This window comes from Melospiza georgiana, chromosome 3 (assembly GCF_028018845.1).
Source record: "Melospiza georgiana isolate bMelGeo1 chromosome 3, bMelGeo1.pri, whole genome shotgun sequence".
NCBI lineage: Eukaryota > Metazoa > Chordata > Aves > Passeriformes > Passerellidae > Melospiza > Melospiza georgiana.
The window spans coordinates 105,429,044-105,447,367 of NC_080432.1; the positions used below are offsets into that span (position 1 = coordinate 105,429,044).

The window sequence follows — 18,324 nt, forward strand, 5'->3', positions numbered from 1 at the left end:
GAAAATCCCATTCACTGCAAATTAATGTGCTAATTTATTTAATCATTTTCCCTCCCAAGACACTGATGGAATCAAATGAAAAGACATGAGAATTCAATAATTCAAGTAATTAAACCTCATTTCTAAAGTTAAATGTGTTTTCATAATTTAACTTTGGTCATGCTTCAATGTATACAATACTTTATGCACCTTCTTTACTGATAAGTGAATAGGCTGTCCCTTACCACATCTTGTAACATTTAGATCTGTCAAATGTGTTGATTCAAGCAATTTTATGTTTTCCCACCAGGTAAGTTCCTGGTTGTGGTGATTCTCTTTGTAGCAAGGCAGAGTTGTTTTTCTGCTGTTTTTGTCTTTTATTGAGCTGCCTGGAGGGATCACTGGCGGCAACATACAAAGCTCTGACTGCTTTCTTCCTACTACTGTTCATAATATTACCAAATATACCTGCATTACATTTTCCCCTCACAGCAATTTCATTGCTAACCTGTAGCAAAACCTGAGTGGGAATACTTTCAACTAGTGCAGAAGCATCTGCTGATTCATCAATCATTATGGTAGCATATGCTTCACTGAAATTAATGAATAAATGCATTTTTACAAGCACAACTAAAGGCACCGATCGTTGTGAGCTGTAACATTTCTATTGCTATTTGTTTGTTTCATGAAGAAGCAGAAAATGGCTTGAAACAGCTCTGAAATGAGATTTTGGGGTTTTTTTACAAAAATATCTGGAAGAAATACACACAGCTTGTATCTGGAATGGGAACTGGGAGGAGAGCTTCCTAGAGCCACCTATCCCACGACTTCCCGTTACCTTCTGCACCCTTCCCAAAGCACACAGTTGCCTGCTGCCAGCACAAGCACCCTGCAGCACTGGGCAAATGGCCGGAGCACAGCTGGCAATTCATGTGTGTGTTCCTCTGGAGTCAGCTGCCACAGACCTGCCTTTTCTTAGCAGAAATTTGCCCATTTGAGAGCTCCATGTTCTAGGAATGAGTAGATTATCAAGTAGAAAATTACAACACTGACCAACTAATGATATTGAAAACTCGGCATTTTCTGATGACCATGCTGGAGATTTCTTTGCAGGATATTTTGATACTATGCCTTTGGATGCCTTCCTCCTTCTGCTCTCTTTGAGTAGAAGACATGGTCTCAGCATTCTTAAGGTAGCATACCCTGCTGGGTGCACAAATGTAGAAAACTAGCTGGGATGTGTTTGGAAGCCCAGACACAGACCTAATCTTAAAAGCATGTCCACATATTTGCAGGCTGAAAGTTAAACTAATGAAAATAGTTAGCCATAAATTTCAGCATGTTTTTTAAGGCAATCTTAAAGCACAGAGGAAGTTACTCTGGTTAGACAGTTCATCTTCTCCCTGTTGTCCAAACTCTGCAACTCAGTTGTGGCTCCTCTCAAGCCTTAATGGCTCTGTGAAATTATCTATGTACAATCATATTGCTAATAAAAAGGATTAAATTGCCATCAAGAAAAGTTACCTAATTGGAAATAGATGAAACAGTAAATTGGATGATATAAACATTTTATAAACAATAATTATTGGTGTCAGTTGTGAAAAAAACTTCCACAGGCATTCTAATAAAGAAATATATGTAAGCTATAATATAAATAATTATTAACAGAAATATGTATTCACATTCCTAATATGTCTTGTTCCTTTTTTGTTCTTTGGTAGACTGTGGATCTTCACTCCTTGTGCTGGTGGCACTCTCCTAAGTCCACATCTTGCTCAACAGGCCAGGGAAGTGCAAACCTCTGTCACGTTGATTCACTCAGTAGCCGTTCTGTTTCAAGCATGTGGCCAACACAAACGGCCAGTTGGAGGATTATGGCCCAATCTCCTGATTTCCTTTTGATTCAAATGACAATGTTACAAAAAGTTCTGAAGCCGCTGTGCTTTAGACAATGCTAACCACATATCAAGATACTAAATGTCCAGGAATGCACTCCAGTGGTTTCTCCTATTGGAGGCGCAGGAAGCACAGCTAACACTGCACTGTCTGCCTGCAACTTGAGAAGCAGGTTGGTGCTCACCTTGCCCTACCCAGTGACAGATCCATTTCAGAGCTCTCACCAGACCTTCTGCCACTATCAGCACCATCAAAATAAGGCATAATTCAAGTCTCTGTAATTCATGAAGAATTTTGATTGGCTGTTTTCATGTGAGAGAAGAGGCAGCTGTCCATCCATCCGCATGTGCCATCCTTGCTTCACTCCAGCTTTCAGCCAGCATTGGGATAAGTTGGACTTCTCTGTCCATCGAGGCCTCCAGGTGTTGACATAGCTCCTCTTCCTTTTCCCAGTGTAGGCAATCCCTACTGCCAACCCCCTGGTTGTGGTGCAGTGACTCTGCTTCCAGAGTGATGGCCGTGTGCCTCTCCTGTCCATAGGCTGGGATCCCAGCAGCCAGAGCAGTGCAGGAGCTAAGCCGGGGTGACTCACCCAGGAGGAGGAGTGCGAGCTCTGCTCACCAAGACCAGGTGACAACAAGTGACAGAGGTGCTGCTGCACTGGAGGAGGGAGAGGCAGACACCATCTGATGTGCTGCCTGCTAGGAGGAAAGCTTGCAGCTTGGGTGGAGCAGGTCCCCTCCTGCCCCTCGCTCCCAAGGGTGTCGTGCATCCATCTGCACTATGCAAGATCATGGCACAGACAAGCTGCCAAGAAGGAGATAAGGAGCAAAGGGTGTGAGGAGCAGGTGGTGCCTTTACACCAGACAGAGGGTTTGCTGGGACTGAAACACAGGGTGCAGAATGGATGCTTCTCCTGCAGCACTCAGCAACACTCCAGGCAGCTGCATTTCTCTGTTCCATGAAGCGACCACAGGGGCCTTGGTCCAGGAGATAAGGGGGGGTGTGCGAAGGGCAGCTGGGTGGCACCTGGAGAAGGCTGGTCAGGGAAGTGCCACCAGGTGGTGGGGCAGGGAGGAAGCGAGGTCCCGTTGCGGTTGCTGGTGTTACCCGCACTGGGAGGAGAAGGGACCTTAGCGAAGGCTCCTGGAAGCAGCAGAAGAGCCTTGATACGCACAGACGGAGGTAAAACCAGCATCGCCCACGGCGGACCCTCGGCGTGTCTGTCAAGGGGTAGCAAGAGGGGAAGAAAGAAGAAAGATCCAAACTTACGCAAAGAGAAAAGAAAGAAAGGAGATAGGAGTTGGCTGAAACACTAATTTCCCCCCTTTCTGGTAAAATAAAAATTCAAAACCCCTATTTGAACATAAAAAGCCGGGCTGCGATAAGGCGCGCCTCCTCGCCCCCCGCACGCCGTCGGCGGGAGGAGGAGCGGTCCCCGCCGCCCGCACCTGCTCCGGGGGGGCCGCGGGCGCCTGCGCGGCCGGGCCGGGCCGGGCCGTGGGGCCGCGCTCCGCGGGCGCCGCCGGGGGCAGCGGGACGGCGGCCACGTGACGCCCCCGCCCGCCCGCCCGCCCGCACCGCGCCGGGCGCTGCGCACCGAGCCGGGAGCGCCGGGCCGGGAGCACCGAGCTGCGGAGCCGCGGCCGCCGCCGCGCCGCCCCCCGCCTCCGCGCCCTCCGCCCTGCCCGCGGGGCACGGGAGCCGGTGACGGGAGCGAGGCGGAGTCTGGAGGGAAGATACGGAGAGATAGAGATTTAAATCACATCCCCGGCTGTAGAAGGGGCAGCAGCAGCAGCAGCCCCGGCGCAGAGGCACGGACGAACGCGCCGAGACAGGTCTGCCGGCTCCGCCGCTGCTGCTGCTGCTCACCATGGGTGCCGCCGCCGCCGAGCCCCCCAGCGCCATGGGCCTGGTGTCCAGCGTGGTGAACGACACCCTCGAGTTCTACCGCTGGACCTGGAGCATCCGAGGTAACGCGCCAGGGCGGCCGCGGCCCCGCCATCGCCGTGCCCGGCGCCCCCCGCCCGCCGGCGCTGATGCGCAGCGGCTCAAAATGGCTCCATCTCCCGGGAGACGCGGAGAGCGCTCCGGCTCCCGGGATGGGGCCGCGGCGGGGACAGACCCCCCCACCTCACCCCCGCCTGCCCTCCTCGGCCCTCCGGGTGCGCTCGGTGCGGTGTTTGTTTATCTGCCGTAATCCCGTGTAGCGGCCCGGGGTGCGCGGGGCATCGGTCCGCGGCAAGGTGAGCGCGTCCCCCGGGCGCCCGCGGGGGGACGGAGCGAAATCCGCTTCCCAGGGCCGTGTTCCTCCGGTTCTCTGCCGCCGCGGCGTGCCTCGGGCTTGTCATACGGGGATCTGATGTCGGAGGTAAGCGAGGCCCTCCGGTAAGTGGTGCCGGAGCTCAGGCGGGCTTTGGCTCCTGCGGCAGGTGGGAGCCCCGCGTCGGCATCGCGTGGAGTTCAGCAAAAGAAATGAGGAAATGGTTGTTACCGCCGCTGCAGCAGCTTGTCATTTTATATTAAGTGTGTTTGGGTCAGTCCTGCTGTTTTCCGTTTTCAATGTGCTCCACTCCTGTATTGGCACTCCACGACTGCAATGTGGCAGATGCTGAAGGAAGAGTAAATGTCTCGGAATACGGAGAAATGTGCAAAAGCAGCTTGCGGTGCTGGGACAGCAAATGAGGTGGTGCCTTGCTGCAGCGGCCGGTAGCTCTGGCAGTGTTATTGGTCAGCGTGAATGGTTCTGTCTCGTGTGTCAAATGAAAGGAGTCGCTTTCACAGCTGCTATTGTGAGTAGCCACGGGCAGCTGGCAGAAGGATCATTTACTCCTCTGGATGTTTTCTTCATTTTTTCGTTGTCCACGCAGCGATGAGGTTTAGCTATTTTGAAACCCAGAGCAAAACGGGTGTGCATGTAAGTGTGGATGTGTTTGGTGGCAGTGTGATAGGTGGGAATGTGGGGCCTTCATTACAGACGGGAAGCTCACTGCATCAGCAGTCTTTGCTTTTCCACCCCCCTTCCCTTCTGCCATCTGCCACATAACAAATTAATCTTATGTTATAGATGGAAAGAGCTCACTTTTTTCACAATTTGCCTTTCCATACCTTCTGTATTTTGCTGTATTTTAAAAATTGAGCCTGCATGCGTATTTTTCTCTTCTGTTTTTAAAAACTGCCAGAATATGAGAGCAAATAAAAATGCTTGCAGCAGCACTGCATTGTAATCTACCAGTGTTTGCTCTCTGACTCTTGCAACATACAATTGTTCATAGACTGCAGGTAAAGAATGAAAGAGATGCTATTCTGGTCAATCAATAGCATTTTCAGATGGATATAGAAATAGATGTGGGTACAAAATTGATAACCTTATAGATTACTTGATTTATTTGAAAAAATACTTCAAATTCTGATATATTTCCTGAAATTCAAAAATGTTATTTAAGTCTGTCAATAGACCATGTCTATTGTAAGCAAAACTAATCTGAAGGGAAAAAAAAGAAGAAAATTTAAGTAAATGTAAAGAATGTAACAATAAGTAACTATGATACTATACATAGAGCAAACTTTTTTCTTCTGCTTCTTTGGAGGATGTTAAGCAGTAGTAGGATGACATTGTTATTGCCCCTAAAATATGTGTAAGTCCTATTGATTTACTAAAGTAAAATTTTTAATTTTTGCTTTAAGTTCAGTAGCACTGCTGTTAAAGCAGGATTCCATTGTAATGAAGTAATCAGTGCTATCTCGTGGAAAGTTTCTTGTTCCGATTTTGGATTACAGCAGGTCCCTGAAAGGCTAGTTTTGAGTAGAACCTAAGTCACATGAAAAACACATTGCAGTTCTTATTTATACCCAGTAGTATGTGGAACAAGGTTCTCCTGTAGTTTTTACAGTCAGGTAGGGATAGGTGAAACATGTAGTGTGTCACATTGTAGTTACAAGGTGGCTCAGGATAAGAAAGTGTTACTCAGGAGGCAATGCTGTGTGGCTGTTCAGTGAAATAATCTTTAATGCCCTAAGTTCTGCAGAAATACCTGCTCAGTTTGCTGCTTTTCTGCATGTTTATTTGTTCTGACAAAAATAATTGTCTCCATTTGCCATCTCTGAGTGAACATACAGCATCCTTCCAGTATCTAAGGGATGCAGGAGAGGGACTTTTTAAAAGGGCATGTAGGGATAGGACAAGGTAATGGCTTCAGACTGAAAGAGAGTAGGTTTAGATAATAGGAAAATAATTCTCTCCTGCAAGGGTGATGAGGCACAGGAACAGGTTGCCCAGAGAACTTGTGGGTGCCCCATCCCTGGAATTGTTCAAGGCCAGGTTGGATGAGGCTCTGAAATCCTAGTGAAAGGTGTGTCTGCCCATGGAAGAGTGGTGGGAGGGAGATGATCTTTAAGGTCCCTTCCAACCCAAGCCATTCTATATGCTAAAATTGTGAATTCAGCACTGTTATGAATTCATGCAATTCACCTTTGTGTTAAGAGCCATGACAGTAATGTTGCTCAACAGAAAACACAAATTATGGCATGCAACACCATTGCCTAATGTTCAATATCATTAAATAAAAAACTATACCACGCAGCAAAGTTGCTCAACAAATGATGCTATGCAATAGCATTACACAATAAATCATACTGAAACACTACTACACAGCAAAATTACACAACAAAATGTGAAGAAATTTTATTCCCACTACTACTCCTACACTTATTCTCTCAATTTCCCACTTCCATTTTTTTATTGAACACCTGTGTGTCTTCAGCCCTGTTCTCTGTATTCAGCAAGATTGTCTTGCCAGCAGGTGTTTTCTCCTGCTGCCTCGGACTCCTGTGATGACACTTCTGTAGAACTGTGCCAGAACATCCCACTGAGTCTTGTGCTGCTTTATTTTTGCACATTAAAGATTTGATGGTTTTCCTTTCCTTGCTTTGTGCTATTTAAAAAGCAACTGACCTTTCTGAGACCAAAGAAACCCCAAAAGACCAAGTATATAATGAGCCTAAATGGTTTTGAGTTGATGTTACAATTTGTTTTAGCATTAAGCATGCTGTCTAAATCTGATTTGTTTGTGGTTTTGGTTTTTTAAGTCTTGCATTTGGGAATAATAGCAGTGTTCTGTGACTTTTTCCCCAAGTATATTATCAAATACATTTTCAGCATTAGCTTGATGCTTTTGCTTGTTCATTTGTTGAAAAGCTACTTTGTTTCTCTCCACTCGTGACTACTTTTCAGACCCCCTTACATGAAAGCCCAAAATCCATTGTAACTATATATTCACCTAGGAGGCTGAGGGACATAATTTAGGAAGCCATAATCTTCAAGAAGAGATAGAAGGGTCAAAAACATGTTCTTAGCGGTCATCAAGAGCAAAAATAGGTGGTCAGAGGAACAGTTACTATCAGGAAATACGATCTAGGAATTCCATGTCCTTATTTCTGTAAGGGCATGGGACCAGTTCCATGTAATTGCTAGGGCAGGGCTTCCTTCTTTCTCTCAGCTCGAGTAGCTGGTTGGGGTTGGATTTGCCAGGAAGGATTAAGGGTATGATTAGATGACTGAGCAAGTGACTTAAAGGGAGGTTCCAGGCTGAGTGCAGGGGAACTATTAAGATGAATAACTCAGGACACAATCAGAAAAGAAGAGTGTGGAAATCTCAAAATGTGAGCAAAGAGACCATTGTCAGTCGGGGAGGGGGAGTAGGGGATTGTGGCTTGAAAAGAAGACTCATGAAACACTGGACAAAAATATTTATTTAGAGGAGCTACTTAATTTGAATGTACTGAGCTAAGGAACAGAAGGCTTTACTGACTTTGGGTGGGAATGATTGTTCTTGGAGCTCAAGAGTTTAAGGAGACAAGGGCCATCCCAGGCCACGTGGGACTGCTTTGGAACAGCAACTATTTACAGCTGTTGCAGTTAATAAGATTACTGACTTTTTCCATCAGTAGGAAAGGAGAGAGATGCAAACTTTCACTTCAGTGGTAGTGTAGTGTTCTACCTAGCATCTTGTTCAGAAGCAACATCAATTGTAGGTTTTACCAGTTGGGTCAGAAGTGTAAGGCAGTGAGGATGGAGAAGATGGGAAACTTACAGCTGCTTGCCTAAAAGGTGAACCAGTGGAGCAGCTTCCTTGAGAACACTGATTGCCATGAACACTTTTGCTAAGGGATCTTGGGACTAATTTAAAAATTGCCCAAGAAGTTCAGGTTCGTACTCTTTTTCAGTCCAGGGAACAGAAACAGAGCAAAACTTGTTTCTTCTTCCCTTGTACTTTCCCCCACGGAGAACCCAAGTGTGACCAAAGGGTCTTGAGTGTTTATGCTTGAGAAGTTCACTGGGTGCTTAGCAGAACACTCTCAGTGCAAGTAGACCCTTGTAGCTGAGGATTTGTGCCAAAGCTGGAGGCAAGTAGAATCCCAGTGAAAGTGCTTCAGAGGGTGATGATGGGGAAAGAGAATGAAGGGTGAGATTAAGGTTCATGAAGTCTGTTTCACAGAAACAAAGCAGAATGTGTTCCTGAACTTTCAGAGGGCTGATTGAGCATCAGATTTGTGATTTGGCACTATACTTGTCCTGCAAATACAATATTTTTCTCAAGGGAACAGATTTTTCAGTCTGTGGCCATGGCTGAGTAAAACACAAGGATTAGACAGGGAGAAACATACTGGAAATGAAAAAGCTGTCTAACTGGGCTGGCTGTCTTGTGGCAGAAACACAAAGAAAAAACCTGTGGCGGAAGCAGCACTTGGAGAAATTGATTGTGGAATCAAAGAATGTTAATATCTAGATCATATGAGACTGCTGTCAACTAAACTGAGCAATAGGAGCATCCAGTTTATTTGATTCATTTGACATTTAATTGCCAGTTAGTGAAGGGAGGGAATTTATTAGTGAAGAAAAAATATAATGCTTGGTATTGAAAGCAATTTGCTGATTGAGGGAAATTCTACCCCCATTTCATCATCAGGAGATTTTATCAGATTGTACAACTCAAAAGACATAGTCAGAACTAAACAGATACCAAGCGTTTTTGGAAATGGAAACATCATTCAGAAAAAGTACATTAGTGAAGGGGAAATGTCTACTTAGACACCTTGGGTCAGCGAGCTTCAAGACCGTTGTCATGAGGGAGTAGGATCAAGCAAAATAAACTCTATGGATGAGAAGCTGAGTTATGAGTGGAAGACTTCTCTTTCCTAAAAGGAAAAAGGAGAAGTCGTAGGGAAGATATGCAAATCTCAGCTCCAGTAAAGAACTGAAACAGAAAAAACCTTCAAAGAGCACCAACAAGAATGTAATACAAACTTCTGTTTGAACACTCATCAGCATATTCCAGAAGGAAAAGGAAATGTGTAGACAAAATAACAAGAACATAACTGAATATTTGAAAATTCATTCTAAAGCTGTGTAGGTAGCATGTCTTGAAATCTTTGAAGGAAATACGTTGCTGTGAATACTCTTAAAGGAGAATCCATGGGAGAAGATGTGGAAATGGCTGTACACAGAATTTAACCAAGCTGATTGCATGACCTTAGTACCTACTGCAGAAGGCAAAATGGCTAGATGTTTAGAATTCAGCACATGGCAAATTGCTGTAGCAGAGTTCTAAGCAAATCATGTTTCTGAGCTGAGGCATCATGAAGTGTAAATCAACATGTGGTCCTGGAGCCCCATACTGCAACCATTGGTGAAGAGTTCTTGGGAAGTTGAAATACCTTGCTATGAAGCAGATGCAGCCATCCTGGAGACTCCAAGGTTACACAGATTGATCGGGGATGGTGGCTGAACTCTTGCTCACAGGTGGCTGTCTCTGGTTGCAGTGCCTTGACAGGAGTGTTGGTAGCTGTCACCCTGCTGTGCTCAGGGTGAGGAGGGCTGTGGCAGGGCTGTGCTTGTAGATGTGAACCACCAGAGGAGGTTGTATTCAAGGCAGCTGTGCTGCTGTCCCGTGCAGCCAGGGAAGAGTGTCAAAGGCTGCACAAGGACAGGTAGTAGAAGAAGCTTAGGGAACATAGGATGCAGTTCCTTTTAAGGTCTTGCAGATCAGGAGTCATGAGGAGTGGGTGAGGCAAGACTCCAGTTTTTCCTCTGCTGGTCCAGACAGGTTTTGGGAGTTACTTGATTGATTAGAGAGCATTTAGATAAAAGATGAATGAATGAAAATACTCCAAACAGATATGGAGAGGACTTTGTGAGGAAGAATTTGCTAGGATGCAGGGCTAAGGTGGGGAGAAGAGGCTGTTGTGTGTACTGAAGAGTTTTTTGAGGTAAGGCAAGTGGGGTTGAATGAATGCCGGAATGGCCTGAAAAACTGGAGCTAAATGAGAGTTCATTTGCCTAAAAAGAATTGACCATTAAAAGAATCACAGCTTTGGCTTTTAAAGAGGGTTCATATGAGTGGAGTGTTCCTGGAGCACAGAAGTTTGACAGTGTGATTTTAAGGACAGATCTGATCCATAAGGTAGGACTTCTCTGACTAGTAAATATATGACAAGGCTTCACTTTCTCAAGCTGTATTTGGAAACCAAGTTGGAGCTACCACTGCGCTTCATAAGGAACACTTTGAGTGGGTCTGACTGACACCTCACTTAGGAGGATGTAGATACTGAATGCAGTTCCTGGATCTTGTGTGGTGACAAGTGGGTACAACTAAGCTCAGTGTTGTCAAACTCAAGTGCTTCTGAGTGTATGAACTTCAAAGTCTTGTGGAATTTTAAGGATGCAAATGAAGGCAGCTCTGAAATTCAGGCTTGGCAATACTTAGGTGTTAGCCCTGTTGGGGTTTTGAGTACTGCACCCTAGCTAGCAGGCAAAGCAATAAGTAGCTGCAAGGCAAGCCTGGAGATAAATGGAGTGCAATGTGGTTTGTATTAACTCATTTTGTGTGTGCTTGGATCTCTAGATAAGCATGAACTAGATTACCTTTCTCTCATGGAAGGTGAGGGAGAATAAGCTACCTCAGTTTGGCTTGCATTTGATGCAAGATAGTGATGCCTGTGGGCATCAGTAGCTCTTGGTTTTGTTTTGCTTGCGTGCCTGCAACTCAACTTCTTTCTTTAGGTACTTGAATAATTTCAGTGGTTTGATCCTTAACTCCTGTCCTGGGGTGTTCACTCTCTCTGTGGCATTGTGTCTGCTCGTACCATGGGATTCTTCCCTTGTATTGTGATTGCATGGGAAGGTTTTGGTATTGGGAGGGCTGTGCTAGAAGCTTCCCCCATGTCCCACAGAGCCAATGCCAGCCCATTCCAAGATGGGCCCACTGCTGGCCAAGGCTGAGCCAGTCAGTGATGTAATAAAATCTCTGTGACAACAATGACACCATCAAAAGCAGCATGGCCAGCAGATTGAGGCAGGTGAGTCTGTCCCTCTACTCCACTCTTGTCTCTCCACTTTTCCACCTCTGGGGTCCCAGCACAAAAAGGACAATGACCTAATGGAGCAAATCTAGAGCAGGGCCACCAAGTTGTTCAGAGGGATGGAGCACCTCTCCTATGAGGAAAGGCTAGGAGAATTGGAATTGTTCAACCCGGAAAAGAGAAGGCTTTGGGGTGACCTAATTGTGTCCTTCCAGTATCTGAAAGGAGCCTACAAGAAAAATGGAAAGAAACTTTTTACAAAGGCATGTAGTGAGAAGATGAGGGAGAATGGCTTCAAACTAAAAGAGTGGAGGTTTGGGTTAGAAATGTTAGGAAAAAATTCTTTATTCTGAGGATGGTGAGATGCTGGAGTAGGTTGTCCGGAGAAGCTGTGGAAGCCCCATCCCTGCGAATGTTTAAAGCCAGGTTGGATGGGGCTCTAAACAACCCAGTCTAGTGGAAGATGTCCCTGTTCATGATAAAGTTGTTTGAAGTGGCTGATCTTTAATATCCTGTCCAAACCAGGCCATTCTATGATTCTACAGTAATATATTTAAGAAGAGGGGGAAAAAATGGCACAGAAGTAATTGCAGGCAGAGAAGAGTGAGAATATGTGATACAAACCACTCTGCAGACATGGAAGTCAGGGAAGGAAGGCGAGGGAGGAGGTGCTCCAGGTGCTGGAGCAGAGATCCCCTGCAGCCCATGGGAAAGACCCTGGTGAGGTACCTGTGCCCCTGATGCCTGTGGAGGTCCATAGGGCTGCAGAGATCCATCTGCAGCCTGTGGAGGAGCCTCACGCCAGAGCAGGTGGATGCTGCAAGAAGGCTGTGACCCTATGGGAAACCTGTGCTGGAGCAGGAAGGATCTAACACTGGATCAGTTTGTGAAGAGCTGCACTCTGTGAGAAGGACTCAGGCTGGAGAATTTCATGGGGGACTCTCTCCTGTGGGAGCAACCTGACACTGGAGCAGGGGAAAGACTCCTCCTCCTAAGGAAGAAGCAGAATCAGAAGCAGCATGTGGTGAACTGACCGTGATCCCTATTTCCCATCTCCCATTGCCACTGGCAGGGCAATGACAGGTAGAGAATCAGGAGGGGAGTTAAGCCTGGGAAGGAGGGAGGGTTTGGGAGAAAGGTGCTTTTTGGGTTTGTTCTACTTCTCATTATACAACTCAGATTTTGATTGGTAATAAATTCAAGTAATTTCCCCAAGTCACATCTGTTTTGTCTGTGACAGTAATCAGTTTGTGACCTCTCCCTGTCCTTATTGCTCTCTGCAGCTCCCTGAAAGGTGCTTGTAGTCAGGTGGGGGTTGGTCTCTTTCTCCAGGCAACCACTGACAGAACCAGAGGACACAATCTTAAGCTGCACCAAGGGAGATAGAAGTTGGATATTAGGAAAAAGTTTTTTATGGAAGGAGTGATAAAGTACTGGAATGGTCTGCCCGAGGAGATGGTGGAGTCACCATGCCTGGAGATGTTTAAGAAAAGACTGGATGTGGGACTCAGTGCTGTGGTTTACTTGAGGTGTTTGGGCATGGGTTGGACTGGATGATCTTGAAGATCTCTTCCATTCTGTGATTCTGATTAACTCATAACCCTTTTCTTCTATCTTCTGTAACCTATCCAGCTGAGAGGGGAGTGACAGAGCACCTTTGGTGGGCACCTGGCCTCCAGACAGGGTCAAACCAGCACATCCCTGGTTTCACTTTCTGTTTCAGCATAGTCATGAACTCTTGGTTTGTTTTCATCATATTTTCCTATTCCTCTTATCTATTTCTGCTATATCTAAAAAGTGTCTTCTTCCAGCTCTTGCATATGTTTTGCTTAGTTTACATGCTTGACTATAGTGTTCTTCTCTTTTCTTTTTTTATCTGCTTATAGATATTATCTCCTTGATTGCTTCTCCCAGTTATGACCAATAAGAAAAATTGTTTTATTGCTTTCTAAATGTTCTTAGAATATTGCTGAAAGAAGTGAATTTATAACTCATGTCTTTCACTTTTTCTGTTGAGCCAGCACGTCTTCTCTCTGACCTGATTTTATGTCCTCCTATTCTTAGAATATCATTGTAACACCTTGTTTTGAAATGGTTTGAGTTAAAATTAAAAAAAAAAAAAAGTACTTAGTAGTTAAATTGACTAGCTGGGCTGTAAATAGGAACTTCATAATCATATTTTCTCCACAGTTTAATATTTAGTGGTTTTTACCAGGAACAGATGAGCCCAGTAGAAGTACTCACGGAGTACCCTAAAATGCTTTGATAATTAGGTCAGGTTTTTTTCTACTCTGTCCAATCTCCATTTCAGTGATCCCTCAATTTTTTGCCATGAGGGAGAAACTTTATTGCTGAAACCATTAGGGAACCTTGGGGCCATGTGTTAGCATGGAAGGTAACCCAACTGTGGAAGTGAAAGGACTCAGTTGTAGCAGTTGTTTGGACATGGACATTATGTAGCTTCCAAACTGATGATTTTGCTACTGTGTATTAGTGAATGAAAGATTCAGACACTGATCATTCTTTTCATCACTTTTGGGTCAAAAACATTTTGTCATTCAGTTCCTATTTTGAAAATCTGCATTTCAAAATTAGTCTTTTTTTGTGCTTGGTTCCTCACCCCTCCAATTTGTCATTTTTGCTGATGTTAAAGGGATGTTGAGGAATTAAGTTCTAAATGTTTTAGAGTTTTGTTTTTCCTTGGAGGCTTTGACTGATGTATTTGTGTTAAGCTAACAGAAGACCTAATGCATCTCACAACTGTAAATTTACTTCTGCCTCTGAACTTTGAAGCGCTAATGCATTTCAGTAACTCCTTTTGTAGTTTTTAATCAAAACAAAATTCTCATCTCATTCATCCTTCTGTAAAACCAAAGTGATGAGGAGCATCCTTGTGATAATGCAAACAGGAAAACCAGCTAGTTTATCAGAGAGCTTTCTGTGCTGCCTCTTGCAAATTTTACCCAGTAGTTTTCTGGTATTATTCTTAGTTAGATTTCACTTGCCACTGCTGGTTTTCATACATGCTCAAGCACTGCATTTAAAAGTCTCTAAATGTTCATCTACAACCCCAAATAACTGTGTTACAAGAGCATCAACACAGGTTGTTTATATTTGCTGTGTAGTTAAACATCACTATCCTTCCAGGGTGTTAGCACATTAGACATGAGTCAGTGCTGAATTTACTGTCAGTGCTGAATTTACTGTCCCGTGTATGCTGAGTGTGTAACACTTGACTCCACAGTGGATAAGGCCTTGCAGACTTATTATTCAACTGATATTAATAATCTTTCACATTTTTAATGAACTTATGTTTAAATTGAAGGAATCCAGTATCTGTCTTTGGGGGAGGTCATCATACCTTGTGATCATCCCCTTCAGCATTATAAAACTCTGGGTGGGCCAACAGACTAATCTGTTATTGCAACATTGAATGTGCATAAATCCTGTGTTTGCATTACTGCTTACTGATACTTCTACAACTATTTTCATAGTCCCAAACCCCAGTGCTTTTGTATGAAGCAGTGACATGAAAAATAGTTTTGGCAAAAAATACAAAAGTATTTTTGTATATAAAGTATACTAAAATAAAAATTTCAGTAGAAGAAAAGCTTTATAAAGTGTGTTTTGTGCAGTACTTCTATTGCTTTATAAATACAGAGACATATGCTGGATCATAAAGTCTGCAAGTAGTTTATAAAATTACATTGTATGGTTGGGTTGGGGGTTTTGTGTGCTTTTGTCTGTTTACTCCATAACTTATAATATTTAAGAAAAAGCATGCACGCATCACTGCACTGGGAATGCATCTTGCATTTGTGATGTTTGGAAAAGAAGATTTGGCAACCAGAAGAGTACTTCATAGCTCAAGGGCTTGTATCTTGCATATCTTGTGTAAGCTTCAATGAGGATTATATTTTTATTACTACTTGAAGCAGATCATTTGTACTCTCCCCACAAGTAATCATAATCAATGGAGGAGATAAATATAATTTGAGCAAGGTAATATATTTGGACTTGAAAATCCTGAGACTTGATGGTAAATTGTCATGCGTCCTGAACTTCATAGTAATTCCATAACTATCCTTGTCTTGAAACACGTGTATAATGTAATTGCTGTATATAGGCACAAAGGCAATGATATTAATGACTGAGTGATAGGAGTCCTGAGAAGATTACAGTGATGGGAAGGCTAGTTAAAATACACCTGGCCTTTTAACAGCAAATTGGGATTTGGCCTTCGTGTTACTTTAATGGGAGTTTATGAAACACAGGCACATTACACAGGTGCTCATTAGCTGCAGGAGATGTTGCTCTTTGCTGTGTGGCATTTTGGTTTTGTGTTGCTGTTTACAGCTTTAAAAAAGACTAAGCAGTCAGTTACAAAGCCCTGAAGTTCAAAACAAAGCCACAACTGGCTACGGGTGGTACCTGTTAGTCTTGCCTCATAGTCCTCTTGGTTTTGGGGCAGGCATCTCTCATTTCTGACCACAACAGGGTTTTGTAGAGCAAACTTAGAATATGTGGGTTTCATTGTTTTGATTTTTGCGGTATGTGCTCTCATTATTCATTGTGCTTGAGGCTGAATACTCTTATTCTTGCACCTTAGTTTTATGTTTTATGGCTTCTTAGAATGACAATGCTTTGCCAAAACATTTTGATGTCTCTTGTTCTTGACCTGAACTAATTAGTTTGTTCCTGACTAGTTAAAGCTTAAGGATAGACAAAGTACTTAACTCAGATTTTTACCCTTATTATCAAAGATTAAGAAAAACTTGCTTTCTCTCTACTGATCTACTAAATAATTTTTTAAAAATATTACTTAAACCAGATCAGCCGTTATGCTTTTTCCCCAGGTTTTGGGAACCTTTGTCCCTCCAGCATCCTGTGCATGTCATCCTTAGCTTTACCAATACCATACATGGGAAGAATTTCTTTACTGTGAAATCCTTACTGTGAGGGTGGCGAGGCACTGGAGGAGGTTGCCCAGGGAAGCTGTGGATGCTCCATCCCTGGAAGTGTTCAAGACCAGGTGGGATGGGACTCTGAGCAGCCTCTGGTGGGAGGTGTCCCTGCTCATGACAGAGTGGTTTGAAATGGACGATCTTTGAGGTCCCTTCCAACCCAAGGCATTCTATGATTCTCTGATACTCACATCTTTGTTTTCTTGTCAGTTATTACCACCACTGATACTGTGACATTATGAGAATACAGAATTTTCTGTGACATAAAGGAGCAGGGACTTGACTGATTGCTGAGAAACCAGTGCAAGGCCAATTTAAATGTTTGTTGATTATACACAGATGAGCCATGAAGATGATTCTATGATAGGAAAATATGCCTGCAAGTGAATGAGATGAAGCGTTTCTTTAAGGAAAATTAAAAAAAAAAAAAAAAAAAAAAAAAAGACAAATAGTGAATGACCCGATAACCTGTTCAGAACTACCCAAATGAGGAAGGAAACAAAAAGATAGGTCTAGGAAAGAAAATTATAGTGAACTAGTTAAAGTTTAATCCTAATTTCTTTGGCTGCAGACAGCAACTTTATGCCAGTTAACATTTTACAGCAAGCTGCTATATGTTCTACCGGGCTTGCTGCCTCTGAAAAGACATATCCTGTACTAAAATGGGAAATTCTTCTAAGAAAGATCTCTTGGCCTATACATGTGTTAATGGAAGTATCATTGTAGATGATATTAGATTCTTTCTGAGTTAGGTACAGGTCCTGTCAAACTCCTTAGAAATACCTACAGTGCCAGAAGACTGCAGACATTGCCAAGTATGATAGATAAGAAAGAAGCATAAACTGGCCATTCTTTTTGTCCCAGTCATTTTGCTTTTCTGCAGCAATATGTCTGCACAATCTCTCCTAAGAAGAGATGGACTTTTCTTTTGCCTGAAACGTGGATGAGGCTGTGGGGATATAATTTTAATTCACGCAGTAGCTTCAATCTGCTATTACAGGATTTCTCCTGTAAAGTTTAAAGAAACTTTACAAGTTGAGATTATTAGCAACAGAACAAGAGGAAATGGCCCAAACTGTGCAGGGGGAGGATCAGGTTGGACATCAGGAAAAATTTCTTCACTGAACAGGGTGGTTAGACATTGGAATGGGCTGCCCCAGGAAGTGTGGAGTCACCGTCCCTGGAGGTGTTCCAGAAATGACTGGACATGGCATTTAGGTGCTATGGTTTAATTGACATGGTGGTGTTCAGACATAGGATGGACTAGATGATCCTGGAGGTCTTTTCCAACTTTAATGATTCTGTAATTCCACTAATTGAGGAATAGAGTGCAATCTGTGCAATGAATAATCAATAGCAAAGCAGGTAAGTTAGTTCAAGCAATGACAACCTAAGAGAAAAATTCATTTGGGGCCATATGAACAGCTCTATTAAAATAATAGTAAGTGAATAGAAAATTTTTAATTCTATAGATTTTCCATCCAAAAATATATGACCTCTCAATTTTCACTCTGCAATGCTACTTCATTATCAGTCTTCAGTCTCAAACTGTGCAGCCCATGTAGTCATGTACTGTTTTAAAGGCTAATTTTATAGCTTTAGCTGCTGTTTTTCTGAGGTGTTAGTAAGTCAGAGACTGAGCTTTTTTCTTGGAATTTCTACAAACTGCTAACAGTAAATCTACTTTCAAATTATTCTGATGTATTACTCAGTTTAGTTTAAAAGCATAGAGTCTAATCAGGTAGATGCTTATTCAAGTTTACTTTCAACAGATCCAGTCTGCAGTAGTTGTGTAGCCAGAGTGAATCTTGTATTCACTTGTAAATATTAACATGATTGAATCAGTATTTCTAATAAAAATCTTGGAGAGAAGTATATTCTATATTTATCTGTAGCCAGAAAGAAACGGGGGAGGAAAGGGGGTCACTAAAGCACTAAAATCACTGAAGGGGTCTAGTGTGAAAACTTGGTAATCATTTTAAGGTGTGTGAAGTTATATTTCTCTTCTTTTTTTTAACGATATGTGCTCTTGTTTTGTAATTATTTCAATTATAGAGGTAGTGAAACAAGATGTGGGAAATCCTTAGATAATTAAAACACTGTGGTTCACAGAACAGTACTCCAA

General features: G+C 43.4%; 1 protein-coding gene across 2 annotated transcripts in view; it reads left to right on the plus strand.

Moving 5' to 3' along the window:
• Positions 1-3,547: 3,547 nt before the first annotated feature.
• ELOVL4 (ELOVL fatty acid elongase 4) overlaps positions 3,548-18,324 on the plus strand; it is a 37,364-nt gene continuing 22,587 nt past the window's right edge. The window contains exon 1 of one of the 2 annotated variants that reach the window (XM_058020081.1): positions 3,548-3,848. In XM_058020081.1, coding sequence (XP_057876064.1) covers positions 3,749-3,848 — 100 coding nt within the window. In that variant the 5' untranslated portion in view covers positions 3,548-3,748. Of the gene's footprint in view, positions 3,849-4,072; positions 4,247-18,324 lie in introns of those variants that run through there. The other variant, XM_058020082.1, reaches the window with a different exon arrangement.